Source organism: Fusarium proliferatum (genome assembly GCF_900067095.1).
Source record: "Fusarium proliferatum ET1 genome assembly, contig: FPRO_scaffold006, whole genome shotgun sequence".
Lineage (NCBI taxonomy): Eukaryota > Fungi > Ascomycota > Sordariomycetes > Hypocreales > Nectriaceae > Fusarium > Fusarium proliferatum.
Genome location: NW_022194795.1, coordinates 739,404 through 767,352, shown reverse-complemented (window position 1 = coordinate 767,352; position 27,949 = coordinate 739,404). Strand labels below are relative to the sequence as shown.

Genomic DNA, 27,949 nt, shown 5'->3' with positions numbered 1-27,949 from the left:
TCTATCACTTGACGACGGGAGGTTGCATGTAGTTGATTCATGTAAATAAGACTCGCTAGGATAGCACTTTCGTATCAAAGAGTGCAATATGTGGTGTTTTAATGAAGATACACTGTTTCTGGCATGCTCCAGCGCCGACATGTAGATGAGAAAACACTCTTGTTTAGGGAAACTGATGAAACAAGCGGACAGTTGCGTTGTTCGCCTTGACCGTTTTGAAAAACAATGCGCAAACTAGTCCTGATATTTGAGACGAGGATTAAGAACATCATGTTTATGTAACAGTCAGATGCAAGACGTCGACAGGGTTATTTATGTAGGGTATCACATAACAAGTCTAATCTCAACATGGATTTCAGCAATAACTAGTGAAAAAAGAGTAGACCATGAGGAACTTGAGATTGTCTGAACCTAATACATTCATTCTGGACTTGTAATGTATGGGCGGCTAGTTTATTGAGAGTATAGGTAGTTAAGCAATAAGCTAGCGGTAAAACCCAGCCAGAACTCAATGTTTTGTATAGCAACTTGGTACAGGTGAACCCCAATCATGTTCCAAACGAACAAGCATGACTCATTCGTGGCGTAGACTCCAATTCATCAACTCAAAAGATTGAGCATTGTAAGCAGAAGCTGGTTTGTGCTGACGTCCAAATACTCCCAGATCCATCGTAGCAAGCACATGATAGTAGTGTGGTTGTTTGCTGATGTTTAAACAGACATCTGAATGTCTTCATCTTTCTTGACATTCTGTTGAGGGCGCTGATCGGAAGTGTTGTCGTCAGTTATGCTAGCATCTTTCTCGACGATGGTGAAGCTTTCCTCAAACTCTTTATACCCATTAACGGGTAGTTTGACAACCTCCACAGATCGTGTCAGTACCATGGCACCACTCTTGTCAAACGAGATCAAGAGTCCAGCGTCCGCCAGGCACTCCTTCATCTCCTTCTCGATACCAGTCTGGTGCGGAAACTTCCTAGCCATAGAAAGAATCCTCATACACCGAGCTTTCTGCTCCAAGCTTGGAATAACTTTGTACGCAGCGCGAAGAGCAACGGCGGAGATGCGGTTGGTAGAAATTTTGCGACGCAGGGCGCAGATCAAGTTGGTGACTTGGAGATTGCGACGGGTAAACCTGGCCTCACCAGCGCAAATTTGTTTCTGGCTTGTCTCATACTTGGCTTGCAGGTCCTTGAGCTGCTTACGCAACTTGCTCAGATCGTCTCTACAGATATCGGCATCGACCTTGACCTTGTCGAGGAGGACATGCAGGCCCAAAATCTCAGAGTCTTTCTGTTCGAGCTTGGATTCGTACAGAACGCGAAGGTCTCTGAGCATCTCTGCCTCGTTGGCGTAGAAGTCTCTTTGGGCTTCGAGGTTCTCGATTTCTTGCTTTTGTGCCACGTCGCTTTTTCGAAATGCACTGAGTTCGGCGAACATTCCCGAAACCTGCTGAGCAATCGTGGCTTCTGCCATCTTGATATCTTCTGGGAGCTCCCGAGGCTGTCGTATCACGAGTCTAGACCATAGTTAGTTCCTGACAAAGGTACCTAGTAATGGATGAAAAGAGAACAAAACTGACCGAAGATCGAGACATACGCTCTCGTGCACGAATTAAATATTATGAAGGAGAAGAGAAGTTTAAATACCTTTCTCGGAGGCAGAAAAAGATACCATGATTGTGAAGTGAATCACACTGGCACGCAGTGTCAATAGAAGTAACCCCCAACACGAAACCCCCCCAACTCGCATATTGTTATTATTCGCCACTGAGAAAACATTGAAATAGCCCTTAGAAAGTAAGTAAATCAGAGTTATCTTTGCGTATTGTTCTGCAAGTCATCAAAAGAAGCTGACCAACAACCCTCTTGAGTATTGAGGCATAGCAAAACGCATACGGATCAACTGTCAACCTTTTTGCTCACAAGATCATACCCAGCTTTCCCAATTAATGTGACCATATTTCAGAAGATATATAGGGGTGCTAAAGGTATATGAGCTCGACCATAAAACCTGCTGCTCTGAGAAGCCCCATGAGGCAGTCGACAACCCATCTTCAAACGGAGCAACAGTTGTTGGTCGCCAACTAGTATCCATAGGCCTAGCATATGTCAATAAAAAATAAATTTTTATTGTGGCATTCACTCTTTTTAGCTTTCATCCCGTTGAGGTGACGCTTCAGGCACCTCTCTTGAATCTGATCATTTCGAGCTTATCCACAAATGAAGGATGGCCACTATGTACTGGCACATTTCGTCACAAAGTCACTTAATCACTTTAACGACACATAAGTGGTAGCGGATCCCATGGGGAAGGCAAGAGGACTGAGGACTTTGGTTTTCAATCAACTCACTCAAAGGGCAAGTAAATTGCCACCAAATCACTAAACAACCTGCCTACACATCCTGAGGCTTCAAGCAAAACATAGCCTATGCCACACTTAGTTATCCAGAAAGCAGGATTACTTGAAGGCTGTTGGCATGGGAAGCATCCAGGTAGTGCAAGGAAGACATATATCACCTCCTCGAACATCCTCCGAGGCAAGGTGCATACTTGAAGACCACCAAGAGGGCAGGCTTATAGGAAATATGCATTGAAACTCGCCGAAACCATCCCGTTCAGAAGGCATTAATGGCTTCATTGCTAAATCCTTACAAGTTTTGAGGTTCTAAAAGTCCGACCAAGGAATATAGAACCATCAGCCATAGACAAGATCACTATCAACATCTTCATTCCGAAATAAAGACATAATAAGCTTCAGCAAAGCACCCTTCAAGGTAATCATAGACACCTTCTTTTAAACTATAATAGACTCTTCTAGGTAATGGTCTAGTGTCTAAATACCGTCGCCAGGTCAATTCACCTAGTATTGAGGAACATATTGAGTGTCAATTTCCACACACAGGATAACCAAGACTCCATGGAGCACTTAGTACCTGACTTACATAGTCATCCATTGTGTTGTTCTTGTTCAGGCTTGTCAAAGTCAAATATCTTGCAGCAATTGTTTTGTACAGTGCAAACAATAACAAACACTAGCAATGAGGCAGAGGGGGTGAAAGCGCTGTCGAATTCTACATGAATGAATAGTACAAGTTATAGAGCTCATAAAAATGTGTTGTGTGCAGTGGTGTGGCAGTGGCAGATAGTTGAGACAATAACCTATCCAATATCATCATGTTCCGTCCTGTTAGACATAACTCAATATCTTTCTTTCTTTCTTGAACTAAATCTACAAGACCAGCTCCGAAACTGATCTGATCTTCACTAAGATCATGTTCACAACGGTCCCCGAGAGTCATGTCAAAGTCGATCCGTCTATTGAACAGAAGCAACGAATACGAGTGTTCAACACAACTTCTTCTTGGACTATGACAGCTATTGCCGTACCGAGGATTCAAGATTCCTCAGTTACAAGGTCATTTGCAAATAGGGCGATAGTCCAAATCACGTCCAGTTGATAGTGGATTCAGCCCCCATGTGCCTGCAATTGTCGGACACACCAGAGTGCCTCTCCACGACAGTACGATCCCGAATTATTAGGCTAATGGTAGCGTTGCCCTTATATAAGATATGTTTATTATGGCGAATTAGATAACCTGTCGAGATTCATAGATAATTGTATGTTGGTGACATGTCTATCATTATTAACGAGATATACCGTTGTCTTTAGCAAGGCTGGGTAGCCAGAAACATCATATGGTGAAAGTAATATTCTAACTTCTTCTTAGAGTTTGGCGAAGTCTCTGTGGTAAGGCTTCTCCGAGCTCACTATGGCGATGAGCGGTTGCAGTGATTAAGGCCGAGCACTCCCACTGCGAGATTATGGAATGAGAAATGAGCTGAGAAAGAATATTTACTTTTGAGAACTTATGGCACCTTATATATATGAGACTAAGAACTGACATATATCTTGACAGTGTGTATCATCCCCTCGATGATCCAGGGGTGGATGAATAGCCCATCATGTGCTGTCACCCTGAGACAAGGTGTTACCATCTTAACCTATCAGTAGCCATAACCGCTCAACTCTCCGACACCCTGCCTCTCGCCTCGGGAACTCCTAACTAGAAGATTATTGAGCGAGTAATAGCTCTAAAAGAAAACCTACAGTTTGTGTAAGAACTAAACGTATAGATCGTGCTCCAACTATTTCTGAACACCGCATCCAAATCTTAACAAACATTATGATTTGAGAAAAAGGCTTGACATAAACATGAGAGTCACTGCCTTGGACCAGAAGCCATGGCACTGACGTTTAGAACACTGAAAAGAAGCATGAATTGAGACAGTATGTACATATCCCTACAAGGGAGGGGCTTTAAAGCATGAGGCGTGTAATTCGAGATAAAGAGGTGAGGGCACTATGGGCGGTTTAGGCAAGGATAAAAGTGGACTGTATCTCGACAAGGGCAGATGAGTCTATCGTAATTGTTAAGCCTATGTACAAGCTTAAAGTAAATAGGAAATCACTACACTCCTTCATAAAGTGTTAGTGTCATCAGAGTGTTGAATAAGCTATGTCCCGTCGACGGCTTTAGAGTGGACGTGCAAGGTTGATGCACTGCCTCATTAAGCGACAATGTTTAAAAGGCAGAGAGAACAACTTCCACTTCCTCCTTCACATTCATTCTTACAAGGAGTTCCTTTTAGAATCAATCAGAGATAAAGAAAGCGCGATTTTTGTGCAAATTAATTGCCCGTCACTTGAGGGGGATGAGGGGGATCTGATGGCCCCATCCAGAACCATTACGCGGCCTCGACGCTCATTTTGAGTCCAAGCGACGAGACTTGTACGGAATACGAACAGAAAAAGGAGCTTCGTCACGGAATAATCAACCATTTTAAAGGAGGATTCATATTCGTAAGAGGATAACCACTCAACGGCTTAATTTAAGAATATTCTCCGTCTTCAAACAAGTCAATCATCAAGGGATCTTTGCTTTGGCCTTTGGGTGGCGGCGTAAGAGCCGACTAATCCAATTACTCATGGGGCCACGCAATGCCACGCAACGCATCGTCGCTCTTGACCATCAAAAACTTGCCTCAGCTCCGCCCAGAAAACAACATGTCCCAAGAATACCAGCAAATCCATTCCGTTCTCCCTCTGTCATGGAATCTTCAACATGAGACTCTTGCGGTTTAACCGTAAATTTTGAGTTAAAAATGCTTCCTTGACTCTGACTATGCCATCCATGACATCCATGACATGACTGCAACAAGACAATGCCCCCACCACATCCCCCCGTGTTATCCACCACGCACGAACACGATCATATTGTCGATGCTTCTATTTTGAGCATCATAAAGCCACCGCTGCCAAGTCGACGGCCGAGAACTGCTCAGTCACCGAGCAATGCCGAGGTCTTGGTACCGCCACTCATCGCTGGCGCTCTCGTTGCTGCTTTCGCTACTGCCCTCGCCGATGGGTTGAATAACGAACTCCTCACCCATTATTATCTCCCCGAGCAAAAGTTTCGTGTCAATATTGATAGGATAGTGGATCGGCTGTTGTCTGAGTTCACATTGATGTTATGGGACGAACTGTGGGCCTTCTATTGTGACTCGAATCCGGACTCGACTGAGCAAATCAAGAAATTGTTCGATGGACCTGTTTGTCAACTTATACTGATCCTCAATGGACCAGAAGCACCACGATGCCTACTTGATAAACTTGGCCCGGGTATATCACGACGTCCTGCGACATGGTCCGAGTCAGCACGGGGCATTGAACTGCCAGTCGCTCTCCAACTCCTCTGCAGCTACTGGGACAGAGAATACCCAGCCCGTTCACCCAGAGGCACACCGAATGAGATTGCTGCTTCTCTACATACCTACATCACGACAGGGAGGTCTGCGAGGCATCTTATCTCAAGGATACGTGAGGTATTGATCTCACCTCACTATGTGCAAATGCATCTCATGGAATCAGCTCTCTGGCACATCCTCATGAAGCCCCCCTATCGACCCCCTGGAGATGGGTTCCACGCCGTCCAGTTTAAATTTGAGTGTCAACTCTTTGGCCCCCTTCAAGGTATCGGAGATCCTCAACTCGTCAAGATGGGCTCCTTGCCGGCTATTACCGGCACCGCAAATGACTGTGTTTACACCACGGTATCTGAGTATACAGTGAAGCAGTGGCCCAAGTGCGGCGAACTACTCCTGGGATGTATCGAAAACGCCGTCAAAGAAGCTTCAGCGTCGAGCTGTGAGGGTCACTCATTCACCGGCATGTCGATTTGGGATGGTACCGAAAACCCATTCTTATGTCCTGGCCTACGCCTGCTGCATGTCGAAGTCGAAGATGGCTCAATACGGCTGACAGTATCGGCGTGGACTCACACCATGATAGAAATATTACAACAGATGGCGTGGACTTGCGCAGCACTCAGCTCCTCGCCATTTCAGGGTTCACTTTCTGAGAGTGCCATTGAAGTGTCGGATTGGCAGTACATGGACGATTCAATCTTTGTCGAGTGTAATCTTGCGCATCGACCTGTGCCAGCAGGAGATGGCTCAGCGTGGCTGAAGCAGATGGAAGGAGCTGCTATTGCAAACGGGTTCCCGATAAACCATGTTAGGGAAGATTCTCAGATGACATAGAGTGGAGGTTATGAGGGCCAAAAGGCACAAGTATATGGCAGAGCTTTGATTCTAGATAAAATGATACCCGTATTTAAGCATTCAATAATCGGTCAACAACTCGAGTTTTGGGGATATTCCCGTAACGGTGGGCTCAGAGAATCTCGTATATTCTTCCTGTCTTTGAAGAAGTGTCATTGGCAAATGGTCTCGCGCCTGGCCATAGCAGATCCGACCACCACCTATGCTCCTTCGGATTGTCTTTGTGGAATCCTTTGCATTCATTCCAACAATAAACAACTTGTCTTTGCAGGTTGTTGGCGTTGTCTGGTTGGGTAGCCAAGCCGTGGTTGAGGGAACAGGGGCACAATTTCATGCGGCCTTCTGTAAATGCATTCCTCCCGGCCTTGCACTTCTGAGCTGGCGTCATAATGACCTTGCCCCCTCCAGCCTGTTGGTGTGTTGTTGTTAACGGCTTCTCCCTCATGGCGTAATTGAGTTCTGAAGCGTGTTGGGCGAAGGTCAGTCAGACCAGATATGGCCTGTCCGTAAGAACATGGTTCCTGTTGAGGAGGCGAAGGATCTTAAGCGTTTTGGCAGGATATGCTTCAACTGGTGTACCCTTTAGTTAGGCTCTGAGGAGATAGCGTCAAATAGGTGGTAGTAGTATTCGTTCGCGATGACCGTCGACCAGCCTCGAAACAGCAGTATGTAGATCCGTGACCAACAGCATCGTGGTATTGCTCCCTGATAAGGTACATGACAGTGGTAACATGACGTTCAATTGAGGGGTTTCAAAGTGAATCCTGCCCTCCCACAAACCCCAACTTGATGCTATCGAACATGGCGACTTTTAATGGCTTAGAAACGTGATGGCGATAGGATCTATATTCGGTCGACTTGTAATCCATTTCATGACCCTGAATTTTCTGTTAGTTGATGTTTCCATTGGATATTTACACAGCTAATTACCTCGTGATTTGTCCACCAAGTCCATCCAACCATTTGCCTCCCTTATCCTCCAGGGTAACACTAAAGCCAACTCCACCTGTCATCCTCTATAACTCTGTGTTCGTATACGCAACAGGCTTCATTGTAGATACGTAGTCGTCACATGGTGATCGGAATTGGCGGTTCAGATGCAATGGAATATGTCTTCACTTGAACAGGCTGGGGCGTCGATTGCGAGGTTCTTCACGGATGGCTTGGCCGCATGATGATGCTTGTTACTGTCGCTCGAGACGTTGTCTGGCGGAATGGCGATGGAGACTAGGGACTAATATCTAACCGGACTATGCTAACTGAAAGACGGCGGATGAAGTGAATCGAGTCACAGGAAATCGGATGGATGAGCCTCAGGGCGAGAACTAAATGGAGAGTCATGGCGTTGTCAGTTTCGCGTCCACAGACACTGATACATACCATTCCTGGCAGGTCGATTATCCATCCATAGGTTATATCCTGGCAAAATACAAGGTGGATTGCGTGGCAGTTATTCCTTGCTGCGTATGCGGCTGCACATGTCTATTCCTGGGGTTACGGTAAAATGATGTGACATTGCTGAAAGAAAGTCGGTGTCGAGCTGATCTGAGCTCGATTTACTGATTGATTTCTTGCTTATCGTTGGACCGTGCCGAGAGTGCGTGCGAATTGAAGCTTCGGCGGATTATCATGGGATCGCATCACGTGGAGCCTGTTCTGGTCCTGGGAATGAAGTCATTGCGCATTCGAGCTTGTTATCGCTTCGTATCGCGTTCACTGCAAGTTTGGGGGAGAGACTCCGGATGGACAAGGTGAAAAAGTGAGTCAGAAAACAAGTTCTCGTGATCAATCGGCTCAACAAATGCGAATCATCCAGTTTTACTGTTCAAGTCGTCGTTCTTGGATTGCGTTTCGGCGCTCGCCTCTCGGCGGTCGAGTTCGTTAAAAAAAAAGGTGGCATGCTCGCTTGAGTGAGCTGATACTAGTAGTAATTCACACTCTAGCCAAAACTCCGGCTGCTGGGCACTGAGTGAGTGAGTGAGAAAGGGAGCCAGGGATTAACGGGATCCATCCAAACGTCTCCACTTGATGTCGCCTGTTGCCGACCCCACTATCGGATGTTGACGATGGCCATGTAAGACATGGGGAGAAAGATGAGGACAGTGATGATGTGAAGCTATAGAAACAGAAACGATAGAGACAAAGAATAAAGAAAAGTTGAAGAATTTAGCACTCTGTACTGAGGCTGGATGAAGTCGCATGGACCAGTGATCCCAGGAGTGGAGGGTAGGCCGAGATGCAGAGATGCCCTCTTTATGTGGGAGTCGTCTCCTTGTGGCAGCGTCACGAAAGGAGCAAGGTACATTTACATGAATTCAGGTACAAGGGACATGTCACAAGGAACCTGGCACGCGCTCTGTGGCCATGAGGAGTCAGACGTATCGCGCGCCATCACGGCAGTCCCAACCTGGTCTCAAGAGCATGACGCTGGTACGATATCAGCGGCAGCACAACCAAGACCCTAGCCCAAGCCGATCTCGACAAGAGGATTCCTGTAAACAAGTCTGATTGACACCCATCTGATACCAAAGGCGTCTCGATTGACTCGGCGCATCAAGGTGCGAGCTAGCAGCAACTCAACTAGCCAATCGACCTAGCACTTCCCCTCAGTTTGATGCCACAAGGTTTCACGCGGGCGTTGCTGAGGGAGGGGAACGGGAGATGATGATTGATTGCAGAAGAGTCTCCATCGATGTCGTCTTTACGACGAAGGTGCCTCTTACTCCCTAGCTACGACCTTAGGATGCCGTCGATGCATGTCCAGACGCAGTAGTGCAGTCATGTCTGGGAATATCAATAGTCAGGTGAGCTGTGAGTTAAAGCCAACAGGCGCCCGCGAGCCGAAGTCTCCGGGGGCCACGGGATGAATGAGCCTGTGAGGGGCAGAAACGCGACCGGCGATCCCTCGTCATAGCTCATGACAAGGGGACAAGGGAATGGATGGCATCCATGGCTGAATCGAACCAAAGTGCCAATCTTGTTGGTAAGTCCCCTCTCGAGGTTTGTTTCTGTATCTTGACCTTGCATTTCCCAATTCCCTCACCGTATCGACATCGCTGAATCATTGACCTCATGATTCTACCGCGGCCTTCCGCGAGCGTCAACAGCTCCGTGTCCACTCACTCACTCAATCACTCGATCGACCAGGCCCATTTGCACACGCGCCACAACCCACAACGACCGATCGCAGTGGGTCTCTGGACAAGCTTTCCCCGGATTCTGGTGCGCCGCGCTAGCCCGAGATGGTCTCCAAGCGGGTACCAGACCGGTACGTAGAACGGGTTGCCTGCGTCAGTGGGTTTGCATCGCGCCGGCGCTAAACCCGTTGCGGCCCCAGGTCTGGTCTGCTGAGCTTGGAGCCAGGGGCGTCACGCCTTCCGTCAGGCCAAAGTCACGCGATTGTCCAACAGCGGTTATCAGAACACAACACAACGCAGCGCAACTATGTGCAATGTTAGAATCCACAGTAACTTGGATGCATCCGTAGGTGCTTGTAACTGTACATTGACTAGAGTAGCATTAAATTGTTTTCGTTCGAGGAACGGAGCGAGGCGCAGGCGCAGGCACAGACTCCTATGCTACCACAATCATGCCCATACCCCCCTAGGTCTCGTCCTTCCCATCCCTTCCGGGTGAGGTGTGAGGTGGGCAGTTACCCCGCCCAGTCTGACGACAGCTCAGTAAGGTACCTAGGGACGGTACAGTATGGAAATGCATGCAAATGAGTGAGTGAAGCCTTGGATGACTGAGGATTTGCATGCCCCAATGCAAACATCGGACATGGACGACGCCGAATGGCAAGTGCGTTTGTGAATGCAATAAGTAACAACCACTTCCCCTCCATCTGGTCCTTTCCCTCTCCTCCCTCCTCACCACACTGGACCTTCAACAACAATTCAATCTCACTTACAATCTTCTGCTTTTTACGCAAAAGGTTCGTCCTTCCTCTCCACTTTCATATACACCATCATTCCTCCCTCCAATACCTCTTTTCTGCAACATCATCACTAACTTTACTCTCTTTTGTAGCAGAATCAACTATCAAATCAGATCTTCTCGATCAACCACATAACAATAACTCAACATGACAGAACCTCTCTCCAAGGTCGATTCAGCCGTCCAGGGCCTTTCAAGCTCACCTCCCGCCAAGGATGACAAGAAGACGCGGCGACAAAGCTCAGCAGCAGCACCTGGCGTTTATAACGTCAATGACCTTGGTAAGCTTGGATATCACTACCCTGCCTCCTTCCGATATCGGATAGACCACGAGGGCACCGTTAAGAACTCTCACTGACCCTTTTCTTTAGAGGCCGAGGGCATTGAACTCGAGCTCGCACCCGAGACTCAGAAGACTGGATGGTGAGTTTAACCCCGCATTTCGACTTACAACATGCATCAAGAAACAGCCACTGACCCATCCGTATAGGAAGATCAACACCAGTCCTAATACAGTAGAAGACCCTGCCATCCTCAAGCTTCACCTGTCAAAACCGCCCGTCAAGAGAATCGACCTTCACTTCCCATTAGGAAAGGAAGTAACAGCACGAAACCTCAAGGGTGTAACAATCAAGGATGCACTAGACGCTATCCACAAGGCATATAAGAAGCGGGTATGTTTGGACCTCTGAGACACATCCCTAAGAATGCTAGCTGACTGACATACCCAGGCCGACGATGAGCTCGACAAGCCCTACCTCGCTGGTTTCGAGTGGGACAAGGAAGAGTCATGGACCCAACTTGTTGTTCACCTTCAGGCTCAGCCCACAAGCACAACATTGGGCGGCCCTGCCGGCGGTGGCAAGAAGAAGAAGAACAAGAAGCAAGACGAGTAATAGCTTCATGCCACCCTGGTATCTGTCTCAATAGTTCCTATAATTCTTGTTCGTTTCGCTGGTTTCGTTGCGAGTCGGCGCTCGGGATATTGCGTCTAGATATTCTCGGCCTGGTCATGATGTTAGCGACTGCTGGAAGCGTCGCTTGGTGTACACCTCTATAGTTCTTGTTATCGCTGGTCGATTCGGTCGGCGTTTGAGGTTCCGTGTATCGTGGTACCTCGATATAATTTATAAATTCCCCACACAATTGCAATTCGTATCGCTGTGAGGTTGACTGCCAATTGACGTTGGATTTGAAAAGACATGATGAGCCTATTGCCCACATGTTCCCCGGCTTAAGCTCCTCACTCATGAGGCCCACATGAGTTACCCCGCGGCGATGGCTTCGGTTACCTATAATCGGAAACCCTGGGGCTAGTTTCCGATCGGAAATATCCAAGGCTCAGCTACACCTTGGTTGATATAACTAATCAGCTTCCATATCCTACAGAAACTCATTCCGGCCATATGCGAGAGAATCAGTTGTTATCGGGTTTATTCCCCTCTGCCAGGTAACATTCATCAGCGGAACACAGGCGCAATGTTTCCCCGGCTAACGTCGGGCCGTCTCCCATACTCAGTGCGGAATTGACAGTTGACGGCTTACACGGCTACAGAACGTCATCCGTTGATCGAGACAGGAAATTCACAAAGCCGTGGGAACACAGTTATAAGCTTCTTGTTCGCACATTTACTGAGGGGAAACGACACTCCAACTCGAACAGACAAAACACACCAAGATGCCTGTCACAACCTTTGATCTCAAGGAGAAGTACAGATATCAGAATGGCTTCAACTGTTATTTAGAGTGAGTACCATTTATGCTCTGCGCGGGTTCTGAATAGTTACTGATGATTTGCTAGATCTGAGGCTGTTGATGGTGCTTTGCCCATCGGTCACAATTCGCCCCAGAAGCCACCATACGGTCTATACGCCGAGAAGCTCTCTGGAACTGCCTTTACTGCACCGCGACACGAGAATAAGCAGACATGGCTATATCGCGTTCTACCATCCTGCACACACCCTCCTTACCAAGAGGACAAAAAATCAGCAGGCGATACTAACAAGACTCTCGACGGCGCCGAGGATGGAAAATTGCACTACATTCCTAACCAGCTCCGTTGGGACCCCTTTGACCACAATGAGTCCAAGGATCTAGACTTTGTCACTGGCTTGAGGCTCGTTGCTGGTGCTGGAGATCCTACACTCAAGGAGGGACTGGGTATGTACATCTATGCCGCTGGAAAGAGCATGGATGAGAAATCAGCATTCTACTCTGCAGACGGTGATCTTCTCATCGTCGCACAAGAGGGCGCTCTTGATATCCGCACCGAGTTCGGTTGGCTTCTTGTTCGACCTATGGAAATTGCTGTCATCCCTCGAGGCGTCAAGTACCAAGTCCATCTCCCCTCTGGCCCCGCTCGTGGTTATGCTCTTGAGCTTTATCAAGGTCACTTCAATCTCCCTGAGCTTGGTCCAATTGGTTCAAACGGTCTTGCCAATGCTCGTGACTTCCAGTCTCCCGTTGCTTGCTTCTCTGAAGACTTTGGAGCTACTGCTTCCGAGGGGTCTAACAAGTACACCGTTTCCGTCAAGTTCAACAATAACCTCTTCAAGACTGTGCAAGCTCACACTCCCTTCGATGTGGTGGCTTGGCATGGAAATTACTATCCTTACAAGTACGACCTCGGACGCTTCAACACCATCGGCACTATCTCCTTCGACCATCCTGACCCATCTATCTTCACCGTTCTCTCAGCACCAACCAACACCCCGGGTACAGCAGTAGCCGACTTTGTAATCTTCCCACCACGCTGGCTCGTCGGTGAAGATACGTTCCGACCACCGTGGTATCACCGAAACACGATGAGCGAGTTCATGGGTCTGATCCAAGGTGGCTATGATGCCAAGAAGGGCGGTGCGGGTGGTTTTGTCCCCGGTGGTGCAAGTCTTCACAACGTCATGAGCGGTCACGGCCCTGACGCAGAGAGCACAGAGGGTGCCAGGAACGCAGAGCTCAAGCCCGCCAAGGTTGGAACAGGAAGCTGTGCGTTTATGTTTGAGAGTTGCTTGATGGTTGGTGTGACACAGTGGGGATTGAGAACGTGTCAGAAGGTCCAGGAGGGATATAATGAGGAGAGTTGGGGTGGTGTTGTTAATCATTGGAAGATGCCCGAAGGATTGAAGGTGAAGCCTCATACCCTGTAAGAAACAAAATCGGTGAAGATACTTGAGTGTGAGTGACGATGATCAAATTGTCACACAATAGAGACATTTTCTATTCTATTTCATTCGCTTTGGTGTTAGATGCCTGTTCTTAGAACGACATTGGATGGCAAGTCCCTATCCTTGAACTCATCATCCATGTTATAAACCGTCTCAGAACCCTCTTGCTTAAAGCCCAACTTCAAATACACCGACCTTCCCATGGTCGACCCCTCGGTAACGCACTCCAAATTCCTTCTCTTGGCCTCATCAAGGCCATATTGCACCATCTTAGACGCAAGCCCCCTTTTCTGGAACTTGGGATCAACGGCACAAAGATCCATTACAAAAATAGCAGGGGGAGATGCCTCTGCTTTCTCATTGATGATCTCAATTCGCCGTCTGAAGAGTGACTTATCCGCCTGAGCAAGAAATCTCTGCTCCTTTTCATTTTCAGGGTACAGCGTCTTGAAATAGCCCGATGCTTCAAGATCACTGGGGGGGTTGCCATAGCCTGGAACAACAGAGGCTTGCTCCCATATCGCGAGGCCAGCGATGGTGTTGTCGATGGTGGCTTTTACAAAGATGGTGTTGGGTTGACCGTCCCGGTTCGTGGTGATGTGTGAAAAGCGATCAGCCAGACGTTGAGCACCGACTCTTTCACCCTCGGGAGTATCCCAGCCTGGGTTGAAGGCAATCCAGATGGCATCACGGGTTTGGTGGCCAAATGCATTAGCGACTGCTTTGAACGCTGCGGTGAAGTCGTCGGGATTGGTGATTGGTTCGACACGGATATCTGAGGAGGACATTTTGGTGATGAGATTGTGGGTTTTCGGTCCCGTGAACAATAAGAAGAAGTGAGAGAGGGAAGGGGGTTTTAAACGTCCAGCGGATAAATATGAGAATTCGTTCCACCACGATTGAGGTATTAGTTCTCTTGAATGCATGATCCTTGATCCACTTCCAAAGCATAGCCCCGTGGGGTTCTTCCTATGGAGTCGTCAAGAAAATGGTGAACAATCCGAAATAAACTAGTGGCTTTATAGAAATTTAGGGTAATTTTATGGTTATTTTATGATGAGTTCATGCATTGTGCTCTAATCCCAGTGGCCAGTCTAGGATAACTATCCTAAACCTAGGTGATCTCTGTTCGGCGTGAGTCACTATGTTCTGAAGGTCTTTAACATACCAAGCTATAATGGGAACAAGGGACTCTCACTTTGGGTTTAGTTGGCATTCATACGACTGTTTCCGCTGTCATAATTGGCCTTGTTAATCGTTAGAGCTAGTATGAGAATAGTCAATCTTTTACATATCCAAAACTCGTGCCTAGGCAGAACCATTCGACTCCAATCATTTTCAACGCGATAACAACCAATAATTGCAATGTTGGGTCCTACTAATAATCAGAATCATAGTTGTTGCCCCAGCCTCCTCCACTGTATTGCCCGCTGGTAGCCTGTTGGCCCTGCTCATCGCTGCTATAGCCATTATTTACGTCTTGATCACTCTCAACCTCTTGGTCGCTCTCGTAGTTACCGGATGCTTGCGCAACCTGTTGCCCTTCTTCATCTTCGGAATCGTATTGTTGAGTTGCTTGCTGGTGATTTTGCCCCCTGTGGTAACCCTGCTGCTGGTACTGTTGATAGGGCTCTCCTTCAGAATCGTATTGCTGAGTTGATTGTTGTTGATGCTGCCCACCATAATAGCCCTGCTGCTGTTGTTGCTGCTGGGTCTGGAAATCTTGTGGCTCATCCTCTTCCGATTCGATTTGCTCAGCGACTTGATTGCGTTGATCGTAGTAACTTTGCTGTTGATACTGTTGGTGAACACCTCGGGGCTCGTCCTCTTCTGATTCGCTTTGCTGAGCTACCTGCTGCTGATATTGACCATTGAAATAACCTTGTTGCTGATACTGAGTTTGGAAATCTGGCTGCACATATTCCTCGGATTCGGGCTCTTCAGGTATGGGCTGCTGGTATTGCTCATTCAAGTACCCTTGTTGTTGATAGTGTTGTTGATAGTGTTGGTTGGTATAACTCTGTTGCTGAAACTCCATAGACTGAACCGACTCGTCAAGCTCATCCTCTGATTCATTGTTATCAGACTCTTTCTCGTCGGATTCCGAGTCTTCTACAGCACTGGCTTGGCCTGGGTCTGTGTTGAGGTCACTATCAGACTCAGCTTGCAAGTCGCGAGCACCAATATTTTCTGGTTCTGAAGCTTCACTGTCTGTGAAATCGGCGGAAATGTATGGGCTATCCAGATCAATTTCATCAGAGTCCGAGTCTTCATGAATCGATTCTGCGTCTGACTCTTCCCAATCCGAGATCTCATCATCGGATGAAGCTTGACCTTCAGAAACTTCAGAGTCCGAAAGCTCATACTCTTCATCGGACAAAAGGCCATCAGAGCCACTGTAGATATAGTTGGCTTCGTTTTCGGACTCGGAAAACTCTTCAGAATGATCTGAAAACTCCACATGTGTTTCCAATTCCCCATCAGAGTCATATGCAGATTGCTGGCTCATATCAGCATCCATGTGGATATAGCTGCTTTCATCGGTGATGCTTGGATTAGAGTGATCTTCACGAATCTCAGAAGACAGGAAATAACCACCACCAGCTCCAGCCAAGACGCCAACGCCGGCGGCTGCAGCCATCTTGCCAGCGTACATACTACTCGTACCCGTCTGTTGCGTATTTGGGTCGTAGCTGTTTGTAAATCCCCTGGTCGACGTAAAAGTTGAGGTTTGCGTCTGTTCGCTGTATTGTTCGCGATAGAAGGGTTCAGCGTAATGAGGTACTGGAGATATTGTGGAATTCTTATCGATGTACCGATGGGGTTTCTGGCCCGAAGTTCCTTGTACTGGAATTCTCGTAGGAGACTTGGCACCTCCAGGGCTTGATACAATATGTGATGGGACGGGCTTTCTTTGATCGGGAATTGCCTTTTGATTCTGGATGGGGGTAGCGGAAGGTTTTGCAGGGGCTGTGACAGAAGGGTTAGGGACAACAGGTTGTTTCTGTGCAGATGTACCACCTTGAACTGAAGGCTTTGCTGATTGACTTTGAACTTTTGAGGTAGGTACTTGAGGTTTCTGTGAAGGTAAACCTCCCTGGCCCTGAGGCTTTCCTGATGGAGTCTGCGAGGTTCCTGGGGGCCCCTGCATCTTGTGTGCTTGGGGCTCTGCTTTTCCATTTTGTGCCTGAGGCTTGGCTGTTTGGGGTTGTACTGCGCCAGTTGGTGTTTGAGACTTCGGTGGCACTGGTGTTGGCTTGCCACTTTGAGCCTGAGGCTGCATCCGAGGTTTGGCAACTTGAGTTTGTGTTGCTCCAGGAGGAGCTAGAGACTTGGATGGTACGGGAGCTGTCTTTCCACTCAGCGGATGACTCTGAGCTTGTCCTTGGGGTTTGGTCATCTGGGGCTGCACTACTCCAGGAGCAGCTTGAGGTTTTCTTGGAGGCATATGACCTTGAACTTGATCCTTGGTAGGTGCAGGCTGCCACGTCCCAGTAGAAGCCGGAGTCTTATTTGGTAGATATGGCACAGGGCCACTTGCACCACTTGCACCTTGATTCTTCCCTGATGCTGATTGCGTCGAACTTGGTGGAGCTTGTGGCTTACTCGTGAGAGTCTGTGGAGGGACATGCGGCTTTCTCGGCCAAGGCTGTGTGGTACCGACTTGTGCCTGCATTGGTACCGGAGGAGACTTTGCTCCTGATGGAGCTTGCGGTTGCTGCCACGGAAGAAAGGAAGATTGCTGAATGGGCTTCTCAGCCGGCGCAATAGGCTGTCCTCCGACCGGTTTGCGTATTACCTGAGGAATAAGAGGTTTGGCTGTAGGTAGTAAATTTACTGGCTTCTGATAAGGTGCATTAATCTGTTGTTGTGACATATTTGGCCTCTGGGACGCAGCACCAAATGCTTGATATGCTTGTGCTGGTGTATTTTGGCTAGCTGGAGAGGTAGAGGCAGAACTACCACTTCCAGGCTGCCCCCAAGAGTTCAGCGAGGGTACAGAATACCTCTTCTCGAACTGACTCGAAGGCACTGAAGCTGTGGGTGAAGAAGTCTTTTGGGCTTGGCCAGCGGAAACCGGTTGCAGCGTTTGGAAGGACTGGGCTGAAGCCGGGCTTGTTTGGGGCGTACCAGGATATGGAACATACGCTTTCTGAGACTGCACGGTCTGAGTAGGTGCTGGAGACCCTGATACTAGGGAGCTGTAAATATCCCAACTTCCTCTTTGCACCATAGGGGCCTTCGCCGGAGCAGAAGTAGACGAGAGGCCACCAGGATGAGGAGCCTGGGGAGGCTTTGAGGACTGTTCGTTGGCTTTGGCACCTAAACCACTTCCGCTTTCACTCCCGCTGGGGACCCGGGGAGGCTGGTAACTCGCGAAGGGGGAAACTGGTCCGGCTTGCTGCACCCCCGGCTTTACTGGCGCTGCCATAGAGTTGCTGGGGCTATTCATCTGGTTTCCTTGCACTCCTCTAGAGACCTTCGGCACTGAGTTGCTAGGGGCTAAAGGGGCTGATGTATTGGCCGTCGCCTGAGGTCGACTTTGGTTCTGAATCTGGCTCTGGGGCTTTCCTGCCACATCACTCTGCGGCACAGGCTTAGGAGTTCTTTGAGCCTCTTTAAGTCTCTTAGGCTCATCAGGTTGTTTAGGGACACTGCTGTGTGTCTTTGAGACGACATTGGCCAGGACCTTGGAGGATCTTCGAGGCTTTGAAGCAGCATCTTTGTTGGATGGCAGAGGGGCGTTCTTAACCTTGGAAAGTTTGGCTTTACTCTTGACGTCACTGCTTGCGTCTTTCTTCTTCCCATGTTTGGCCATGAACTCTTGTTTGCATTCCTTCCACTCAGGATGCCACAACTGATACCTTTTCTGATAGCGTCTGAATAGCAATGAAGCGATCGATTGTTCTTCTTCGGACAGAAATGATACTGCTTTCCCTCTGAAAACGGCATAGAAAGCGACGGTGTGTCCTTCATGACTTAGTCGATCAAGATCCGGATTCTTTTCCAACAGGATTCGGGTGAGTTTCTCGTCAGATGCTTGAACTGCAACCATGATCATGGTGAAGCCATACTTGTCCATGGCATTGATATCGGTTCCACCCTCAAGTAAAAGTTTCAAGAGGCTCCCGTGGCGGCTTTGAATAGCATATACTAGTGCTGTCTGACCGTCGTTATCCCTTGCATCAACGGCTACTCTGTGCTTCAACAGAAGTTGGGTGCAAGCTTTGCTCCCTGATAAAACTGCCTCGTGGAGAGCTCTTCTGCCGAGATTATCTGCAATATCCGTTCTAGAACGTCTCTCAAGCAATGCTTTGACAGCAGAAGAGTGGTATCCAACAATGGCAAGATGTAAAGGGGTACGACCCTGGGCATTCTGTCGATTGACATCTGAGCCACTATCCAGAAGCAACTTTATGACACTGGACTTTCCTGTATTCACAGCATGATGTAGGACGGAGTTGCCATATGTGTCAAGAGCCATGAGGTCGGCTCTTCTATCAAGCAAAAGCTTCACAGCAGACGAGCTTCCACGAAAGACGGCCGAAAACAGTGGCGTATGCGACTGACCATCTGAAATGTTGATCAAATTCGAGTCGCGCTCAAGCAGATACTTCATGATACTTTGATGACCTTGAAGGACCGCAAAGTGAAGAGCTGTATCCCCGTCAACTGCCTGGCCATTCGTCTTTGCTCCCGACTTGAGAAGTTGCTTTGATACAGTAGAGTGGCCATGAAGAGCAGCTAGGTGTAAAGGTGTCCTCTTCTGGCGATCTTGGACATCAATGACATCATTTCCTGCTTTTCTAATAGCCACTGACAGGAAATGAGCATGGCCATAGATGGCAAATAGGTGAGTCCAGAGTGTCCCCTGGAGATCACCGAGACCAAGTTTGACCAAGGCGTTGACTGTTTGATCCGACGGCCAACCCAGCACCTTCAGGAGCTTCGAGGCTTCTTGTTTGCCCAAACCTGCAGAAGTGATGTGATAAGACCAGCTAGCAGCGTATCCGACAAATCGGAGGGCTGGGTCTGTGCGAACCATAGACTCCCATCTTGGTTCTTTAGGCAGGATTGCAAGATATCGTAGGAGACAAGTGGCGATGAAATGATGAGCCTGTTGAAGAGGAGAGGCAGTGGCGCCTGTATCTTGAGCTTTGTAAGAAAGGATATCCAACCCCTTGGAGATAAAGAAATCCGACACGCTGTCATGCATAGGCTTCACGACCTTTTGACCACCCACAGTCACAACTTCAAGAAGACCCCAAGAAGTAGTCTTGATCCAGGATTGGAAGCTCTCGTCAGAACCATATCGCGTCAAGTACTCTGTCTGGGACAATTCCTTAACGGAAACGACTTTGGGGAGGGCATCGAGAGCCAAGGCGACCCGAAGCTCAGGCAGACTAAGTGGCCTTGATGACAAGCAACACCATTTGAATAGTGAAAGGAGGCCATTGCTACCCTGGTGTGACATGTCCTGGAAATAAGCGCCTAGCAAGAAAGAGATTGGCGCGGGAGTGGGTGATGGTTGTTGAACAAGGGATGACTGTCCAGGCCCAAAGAGCTTGATACGATTCACAATCAAACGAGCCGAGATGAATGAGGATCCGGCCTTCGTGGAGACTAAGCGTTGTGTATTGAGGTCGATATTGGAGAGCAGCCCTTCCAAATGCTTTTTCAAACTTGGTCCATTCTTCTCATCAACTTGAATACACGATCTAGGAAAGGGATCTTTCATAGGATAAGGCGTGCTAGAAAAGATGATCCGTAGTCCGTGAGTTGTAGTTGGATCCTTCGTGGGAATCTGAGACTTTTCCACCAACTTGGAAAAGTCTTGCACAAGCTTGGGGGCCGTTTCGCCTTCTGAGTAATTGAGGCCATCGACATAGATGGAGACCGAATGAGTCCTGAGTATCTTTGGAAGAACTTTGATCAGTTCGTCAAAGAGTTCTTGGGCGTTCCAGGCTACTTGTTGTTTGGGAGGTAAGCAAGACTGGATCTTGTCGAACCTCTGCTTGATGCCTTTGAAGACCTCTGGAGCCTGAGGGACCAATTGGCGTAGAAGAGATTTGAATAATCCTAGGCGTGTTCTAGCCTCGCCTCCGGAAGGAGAGAAAGAATACGTCAGGTGAATTGAACTTGGGCTCTGGCACGATTTAAGGGCTTGTTTCATCAAAGTTGACTTTCCACTCCCTTCTGAACCTCTCAGCCAAAGCAGCCCGTTAGAAGTCCTCCATTTTGTGAAGAGAGCTTCTTGAACCAGCCACTGACTTGTAATAAGGTCTCCAGAGCCCTGGCCAAGCTTGCTGTCCGCTATGGACGGAGACTCGAGGCTCTCCAGGAATTCCGTGTAATCTATCTTGGCCTTGATAGGTTGAGAAGGCTGAGCTTATAATATGAAGTTAGCAAAGTGCACAATTGACATATATGGCATAGGTACATTGTTGAGAAGTATTGGGGATGCTGGAGAACCTCTTCTTGTCAAAGCTCTTTGTCTTTGTGGCATCTGCTAATTGCTTCGGTGTAAAGCCTCGCGAAACATCGGTGACAGGCTGCTTCGAGGCAGTGCTCGCATAGTTTGTTTGAGGGTTGACTACAGAAGCATCAGAACCTTTGAAGTAAGGAATATCGTATGATTGGTCCCTAAAGTCGACTCTTGATGAGAAAGACTGAGCAGGCTGTTTCGACGATGGAGACCCAGAACTGAAAGCCTGGTAGGCTTTGAACTGCTCAGTGGGAGATGTGAAGCTCATTGTGAGCGGTTGAATGAAACAAGATATAATGATAAGACAATCTGGGGATGGAAGACCCAGAGAAAGAAGCCTTGGCAGTGGGAAGGAGTCCTCTATATATGTGCATGTAGTGCCTACCAGGTCTTCCTCCCATGGGAGAGATTTAAGCACTACCTTAGGTATGCACGCGCGGCACCATGGGCCACTCCACAACGTGCACCAATACAAATAAAGAAACTTCAATATCTGAAATATAGCCTAGAATCTAATTGTGTCACAAATACCTAACCCCCTACCCCGTTGTCCTTCTCATTCGAAGTTGGGGGCCAAGTGTCAACTCCATATGCAGCAGTCTTATAAACCCTGTATGCGAACCTAAGAGGCAAGGATAGATGGGCTAAGCATTTAGCTAGCTCAACCTTGTCTATACTTGAGCGTTGAGGACTACATCTCCCAGCGCCGGTTTACTTCTATGATTTGTTTTGGCCTTTCTCTACTCTCTTATGAAGCCCCGGCTTGTTCATGAAGTTGGCACATATTTATTGAATGGCTACTTCTTGGATCTGCATATATAGGGAGTAAAGATACTCGTAAATGCTGCAATTATCATAATGTTCCTCTCGGCCGAGTGTCGTCTTGTCAAGGCTCTGGGTTGCATATAAGTCTTATGATAGATATCCATACTACAAGGGTTATCTTCCGCCGCGCCCTCTTATTCGCTAGCTCGGCCAATAACTCCATCGTGATTATCGAACCCTGCCAAAAGTCAGCATGAGTTTCCGGTTATGCTTACTTTCCCAGAGTTTTGTTTCAGGAAATCCTTGAAAAACTAGTATTGTATCATCACCACGCGGAGTCAAGCAGACCAAGGAATGGCAGAGGCTGACGCCCTGAAGTCAAACTTGACTAACAACTATAATCAGAAGTATAGGTTACTCAATAAACCTCAAATATTTTGTAGTCTTTAATAACAACTTATAACTCCTGGTATAAACTAGGCGAACTCCTTGACTCGTTTATTTCTCCCACTGATTCAAGTCCAGGACAATTGGGGGCCATTTTCAACCTTCCAGGAGCTTTGGTTCCAGACCGAGCTCGCCAAGATTCTTATCCATGGATCAATACTACCTGGATTGCAGAAGCGTGCCTAGACGTGATCCTACGCCCACTTTTTGGGTTGTTTCCGTTCAGCCTTGTGAGGAATTTCCGCTCCAATTGAGGTCCTAGGCCGAGACAGAATCTGCAAGAGTAAGCACTGAAAGGCTTGGATCAATTTCAAATAGCCGCGGTGACGCTTTATATCCGTTTTCTCAAAATGGCTTGCAGTGCGGCTGCTCGAATAGGTAGGAGATCATATGAAACGAGCAACCCTTTGCGTAACCATGGGCCTGGTCCAGATGGTACTTGAGTCGTGGTGGTTGCTTACTTTAGGCGGACGAAAAATATACTAGATGAGGCTATGATCTTCTGATTTTGAGGCCAAAAAGTGCCAAGGGTCCAAGGTTCTCAAGATACGCCTGTTCTTGAAGACGCTATTCGACTTCAACAGTGCTATGTGCCATGGTGTGTCCATGTTGTACTATCTGGCCACTAGTCTAGTAGATCTCTGGCTTGGGGAACTGGAAGAAGACCGAGAAGTCCTTCTTTTTGTCCTAGCTTTTACTGGGCCATGATCTTTCCAGGTATCCAGCACATAATCAGACTCCTCACTCCTTATGCCTCCTCACACAGACTCCCTTCTCCCGTCCCAAGGAACGAAGGTCCCGTACATGACTGCCCTTTCCTGATCATATTCATCATCCTGAGACTCTACTTTCCATATAACAACAGCTCGGATGAATCCAAAGAGAGCAAGTCCCCACATCATGACATTGCACCCCATCAACACACCTTTAACGCTGCGACTCTCCTCCTGGAAGCACCGGGCCCAAAGCACGAGACTCGATAGTGTCGTGGCAGCAAGAATGAAAGACTCGAGATAGAGTAGTGCGACAGACGAAAGAAGTTTGACTTCGTGGATCAAAAGGCTTGCTGAGCAGAGGAGAAGGACAACGACGAGGGTAGGGTCCGCGAATTTCCAGAGCCTGAAACCATTAGATGTGTACTAAGTGTCAGTTAGGTTGACTTACCAGTTGTCAAAGTCGTTACCAGGTTCATTCTCCTTCCAGACGGTAACCCACATCAGGGCACTGAAAACACCCAGTGTCACCGCAAACTGCAACAAGAGCACGAGTCCATGTACCACAGAACTAACAACCCATCTCCCCTCAACCCTCGAAATCAACACAGGAACATGTCCTCCGTCGTAGCTATGCCTTTTACCGTCCGTCCTGGTTGTCGATCCCTCCCAATTTCTGTTCTCGCAATCTCCATCACCTTCATCTTCCTCCTCACTAACCCACGGAGGAAACGGCGTCAGTGGCGGCGAACCACCTCTCTCATGGGTAGTAGGAGCTCGAATGGTGAGTGCTGATTCGGCGCGGGAGGGGTAGTCGATACTAGCGAGTGATGTTCCTGGTGATGGACCAGAGCCAGAGATGTTGCGGTGGTGTGTTGCTGATGAGGCGCTTCTAGAAAGAAGGTCAGGGGAAACGAGGGATGCTCGCATCGACGGTGATGCCTTTGCGGGAGAGGTAAGATTCCGTTGTTGAGGTTGTTGGGTGCGTTCGGGGGAGACAGAGAGGGTCAAGGCGCTGGAGCGGTTGCTTCTCTTTTTGCGAAGAGTGCGATTCGCATCTCGAGGAGGGACTGAAAGTTCCATAGTAGATACTTCTGTGAATAGAGGAAAGGAATGCGAAAGGAATCGGTTGTGTTGGAAAGGGGAAAGTTGTCGGAGCGAATAATGGAGTCGACGATATAGGTAGGTAATGTTTTATAGAATTGGCAGTGACGGGCACCTGGCAAGGAGCAACACCAGCGCTACCGAAAGAGCCTTCATACCTAAGCTATTAAGGCCTACTTTATCGATGGACTACCTACATATAGTCTCAGTGTGACAACCTTTTTTCCTGTGTATCCCTTCAACGCGGCCAAGTGTCACGAGCCCTTCTTTGTTCTCATTCGAGTATCGTCATAAGATCGAACTGCCGAGAACGGTCACTGCCGGTAAAGTAGCAAACGGCCAATCTCTTTGTTCATAATCAACCGAGTAACGTTGGTATTCGTCATAAGTTCTCGCTTCCTTACTCTTGTACATAATAATCAATGAACCGTACGCCATCCCTCTCAAAGCCTGCTATCGGTTACCAGTCACCCGTGCTTCGAGTCGTCGACCGACATATCCCAATCCATCAAACGCCGATAACCTCAATGCAGTATCGCCGTCACCGTGCACCGTTACTCAAGACTCATTCGTGCCTCGTCGCCTATCCCCCATTGTCCACCGGGTCTACCTTGTTTTTGGATCTCAAGGGCCAACTCAGCACTTAGAGCATCGGCGTCATCATCGTTGTACAGACTACTCGTCCTACTAGCCCTACTGTCTCTTCTGGTGCGCTCTTTGTTATCCGCTCCGGACCGGTCAGCGATTCGTTTCCGCATCAAGGGCGACTTGAAGAAAGATCTGGAGGATGTCGAGTGTACTGACAAGGAATCGTCTGCTGCTTTGGAGCTCGCGTCATCGTTACTGATGTCTTCGCCGTGACTCTGGTCGGGCACAGCTCGTGTGGGAACCATGGTTTCGTTGCTGGAATTGTAAGGTTGAGACCTGAGTTTCGTCACCGAAGGGGATTCTTTAAGCTCCTTATCGGTCTCCTGGCCATCTTCCGGCTGGTCCACCTCGACCAACTCGGCATCGCGATACCACTTTCTTCGTCGGGTCCAGCGACCCCATCCATCTTGACCCCGCTGGCCATTTTGCCACTAAAAGTCTGTTAGAGGAGATAGTACGTTGCCATGTATGATGGCTTCTCACCTTGTTGTCATAGAAGATCCAGCCGTTCTTCCCCTCATTCCCGTCATAGTCGACAGGGCCATGTTCATCAGACACACCATCAACACGCCAACGGGTTCCAGGACCCCATCGCCACTGCATACGACTTCCGTCTTCTACCTCGGGTAGTTCAAAATCGTCTTTGGCGGGAACTGAGTTGTTATGGTCGTCTGTCCAGGCCGCTCGTTCATATGCAAAGAGATTATTCGTCCATCCCAAACCGATCCATCGCCTTTGGTTCTCGTATATAATAAAGGTGAACTTGACACCCGCAGTCTTCGCATTGCCGTTCCTTCTTCCATGATTAGTTTGGAAGCTCGACGACTTGCCAAGAGCTTTTGTAAGTTCCGATTCCTGCTGTTGAGCAACACGGTCCTGGCCTTTCTTAGCAGCCTTGGCCAAGTCCTTTTTAAACGGCTGTTCGGGAGTATCAAACTGCAACCCGGTGATGGCGGATGCAAGTCGTCTAACTGTGGAGCTTCTCCAGAGAATGGCCCGCGAAACTCGCAGAACCCTTGCGTGCCAAGTCAAGATGATGGTTCCAGCCACTAGTATTACACGCCTTGTCGTGACGACTCTCCAGGGCGGAACAGTAAGCGCAATCCAAACAGGTGTGATGATAAGCAGTCGCATGAAGATGACAGTCAGCGCCGGGCGCGTGGTGGCACTAGTCGGGGTCGTCTGAGTGCTTAGGAAATCCGTCATGTCGAGCAGAGGTTCCATCAGAACATTACATCTTCCAGTAAGTTGTTTAAGAGTCTCGACGATCTCGTCTAGCGTCTTCTGATGTTTGGTGTTGGTAACTTCGGAATTTCCCCTAACATGTTTCGACTGTTTCTCGCCGGCGTTTGCCTTTCCATTTTGCTGGCTGCTCTCGCCGGCGTTCTTATTTGTTCCCTTGGTGCCAGCATTCTGACCTCGAATATCAGTCCATCCACTACTACTGAGGGGACTGTATCTCCGGCCGTACATGCCAACGATGAGTGCCACTCCGACCAAGACAGGGCCGGCCCACGTTATTACTACATCGCCATACAGAACAACCGCCCAGAAGAAGCACAACAGTAAGAAACTCTGCCAAGGATCTCCGGTGCTCCAGGTGAGGAGGCCTGCGAATGTGTTTAATGGGAGGAGGAAGGGGTGGCTGTAGGCGAGAGCGCGGGTGATCTGTGGAGGAGTAGCGAGGAGCAGGGGGCTCTTTTGATGGACGAGGATAGTTGATCTTCGGGACGATCGGGATGGTGTGTTGGCGGAGAGTGTTACTGGGGAGAAAGATGCAAATGTCGAAGGAGCACCAGTGTTGGAAGGTTGAGGTTCGTACGAGGGAGGTGATGCGCCGTGAGACGCATCATCACGGGAAGACATGGATGCCGGTGCAAGATGCGACAGCCACGGTGTATCCTATTAATGTTGTGTCGTTAATAAGCAGTCAGTCGATTTAATGGGCATTGCCGACAAAGTCGATGGACAGCGTAAACGAGAGTTGTGGTATAATCTTGATCGTAGTGACTACTTGCCCGCGTGGTCGGCCGCGACGCGACGTCAGAGGATCAAGTCACTAAAGTGAAGCCCTGGATCTAAGCTGAGAGGACACAGACGGTTATGTCATGGGGCGCCACTTTAGCGACTACCTAAGGTCCTAGGGCTGCCTAAGAGTGTAGAGGGGGAACACAGCGACAGAAAAGGGTATCAAGATAGATAAACAGGAAGAGACAATGAAATAAGGACTTACAAATGCTGCCATTGACAACTCTAGGTAATCTTCCAAGTTTTGCTTGTTCTGTAACGTTGTGAGCCACTTCTCAATACGGGCGTCATTCAGCATTGACATTACCCCAGATTGACCTTGCTTGCCCCGCGACGTCAGCTGTGCAGCAGCGGCATGTCACGACTGGATTGGGCGATGTCGTCTCCGAAGCAAATCAATAAAGCAATAAAATACAAATACAAAGACAGAAATATGTAAGAGGGACAAAGGGACATGAAAAGATCCACGTGAGCTTCCTTGGTAGGCGCAGTCATCATGGCCTTTTCTTACTTTCTCTCTCGGCTTGGTTCTAGCTTAGTTATCACATGCTTTCTCGGCCACCACCAAACAAGCACATGAATCAGTTGCCGGGAATGGACAAAGGCCTTGCTTCCAATGATCAGCAGTGGAGTCTGCATGGTCTGAGGGTCTATCAGAGGTCACGGGCTTGCGCTGGCTGGAATATGGCATCTTCGGAAGCTAGTATGAATTCGATTTTGGCTCTCATCTAGGCTTCATCCCATTAATGATAATTTAAAGAATCTTAGTGGCTTCCATGTGAGATTGTACCACAGCATAACATGCACATCACAGCAAGTCACCTGCCATCTCACTTGCATGCCAAGAGGCGTTTCCCATGTTGTCGGCTCCATCATCTCCAAAAAATTAACATGGTCCATTCTCAAGACTATTCCTGATTTATTCTGACAAAGTGTTTCAATATTCCGTATGTATTCTGATGTCGCTTACAGAAAGTCCATGTCAATATACATACCCAGTAACATGGCAACTGGTCTAATAGTCACTTCAGTGC

The 27,949-nt window shown here is 48.3% G+C and overlaps 8 protein-coding genes across 8 annotated transcripts; 3 read left to right on the top strand and 5 right to left on the bottom strand.

Annotated features, from left to right (window-relative positions):
* Window positions 1-711: 711 nt before the first annotated feature.
* On the bottom strand, window positions 712-1,476 carry FPRO_09335 (uncharacterized protein; the record flags this gene model as incomplete). The annotated part of the gene is made up of 1 exon (XM_031232716.1): window positions 712-1,476. One exon carries the CDS (start codon window positions 1,474-1,476, stop codon window positions 712-714), a length of 765 nt encoding a protein of 254 aa, XP_031082625.1.
* Window positions 1,477-5,226: 3,750 nt separating this feature from the next.
* Window positions 5,227-6,603, top strand: FPRO_09334 (uncharacterized protein; the record flags this gene model as incomplete). The annotated part of the gene is made up of 1 exon (XM_031232715.1): window positions 5,227-6,603. The coding sequence occupies one exon, from the start codon at window positions 5,227-5,229 to the stop codon at window positions 6,601-6,603; it is 1,377 nt and encodes a 458-aa protein (XP_031082624.1).
* Window positions 6,604-10,708: 4,105 nt separating this feature from the next.
* FPRO_09333 (uncharacterized protein) lies at window positions 10,709-11,456 on the top strand (the record flags this gene model as incomplete). The annotated part of the gene is made up of 4 exons (XM_031232714.1): window positions 10,709-10,841; window positions 10,932-10,983; window positions 11,051-11,234; window positions 11,292-11,456. 4 exons carry the CDS (start codon window positions 10,709-10,711, stop codon window positions 11,454-11,456), a joined length of 534 nt encoding a protein of 177 aa, XP_031082623.1.
* Window positions 11,457-12,238: 782 nt separating this feature from the next.
* On the top strand, window positions 12,239-13,706 carry FPRO_09332 (putative homogentisate 1,2-dioxygenase; the record flags this gene model as incomplete). The annotated part of the gene is made up of 2 exons (XM_031232713.1): window positions 12,239-12,306; window positions 12,362-13,706. 2 exons carry the CDS (start codon window positions 12,239-12,241, stop codon window positions 13,704-13,706), a joined length of 1,413 nt encoding a protein of 470 aa, XP_031082622.1.
* A 95-nt stretch (window positions 13,707-13,801) lies between these two features.
* On the bottom strand, window positions 13,802-14,512 carry FPRO_09331 (uncharacterized protein; the record flags this gene model as incomplete). Its single annotated transcript, XM_031232712.1, has 1 exon — window positions 13,802-14,512. The coding sequence occupies one exon, from the start codon at window positions 14,510-14,512 to the stop codon at window positions 13,802-13,804; it is 711 nt and encodes a 236-aa protein (XP_031082621.1).
* A 590-nt stretch (window positions 14,513-15,102) lies between these two features.
* On the bottom strand, window positions 15,103-21,478 carry FPRO_09330 (uncharacterized protein; the record flags this gene model as incomplete). The annotated part of the gene is made up of 2 exons (XM_031232711.1): window positions 15,103-21,113; window positions 21,166-21,478. 2 exons carry the CDS (start codon window positions 21,476-21,478, stop codon window positions 15,103-15,105), a joined length of 6,324 nt encoding a protein of 2,107 aa, XP_031082620.1.
* A 1,702-nt stretch (window positions 21,479-23,180) lies between these two features.
* Window positions 23,181-24,218, bottom strand: FPRO_09329 (uncharacterized protein; the record flags this gene model as incomplete). Its single annotated transcript, XM_031232710.1, has 2 exons — window positions 23,181-23,541; window positions 23,587-24,218. The coding sequence occupies 2 exons, from the start codon at window positions 24,216-24,218 to the stop codon at window positions 23,181-23,183; spliced, it is 993 nt and encodes a 330-aa protein (XP_031082619.1).
* A 575-nt stretch (window positions 24,219-24,793) lies between these two features.
* Window positions 24,794-26,753, bottom strand: FPRO_09328 (putative integral peroxisomal membrane protein; the record flags this gene model as incomplete). Its single annotated transcript, XM_031232709.1, has 2 exons — window positions 24,794-25,318; window positions 25,371-26,753. The coding sequence occupies 2 exons, from the start codon at window positions 26,751-26,753 to the stop codon at window positions 24,794-24,796; spliced, it is 1,908 nt and encodes a 635-aa protein (XP_031082618.1).
* Window positions 26,754-27,949: the final 1,196 nt, after the last annotated feature.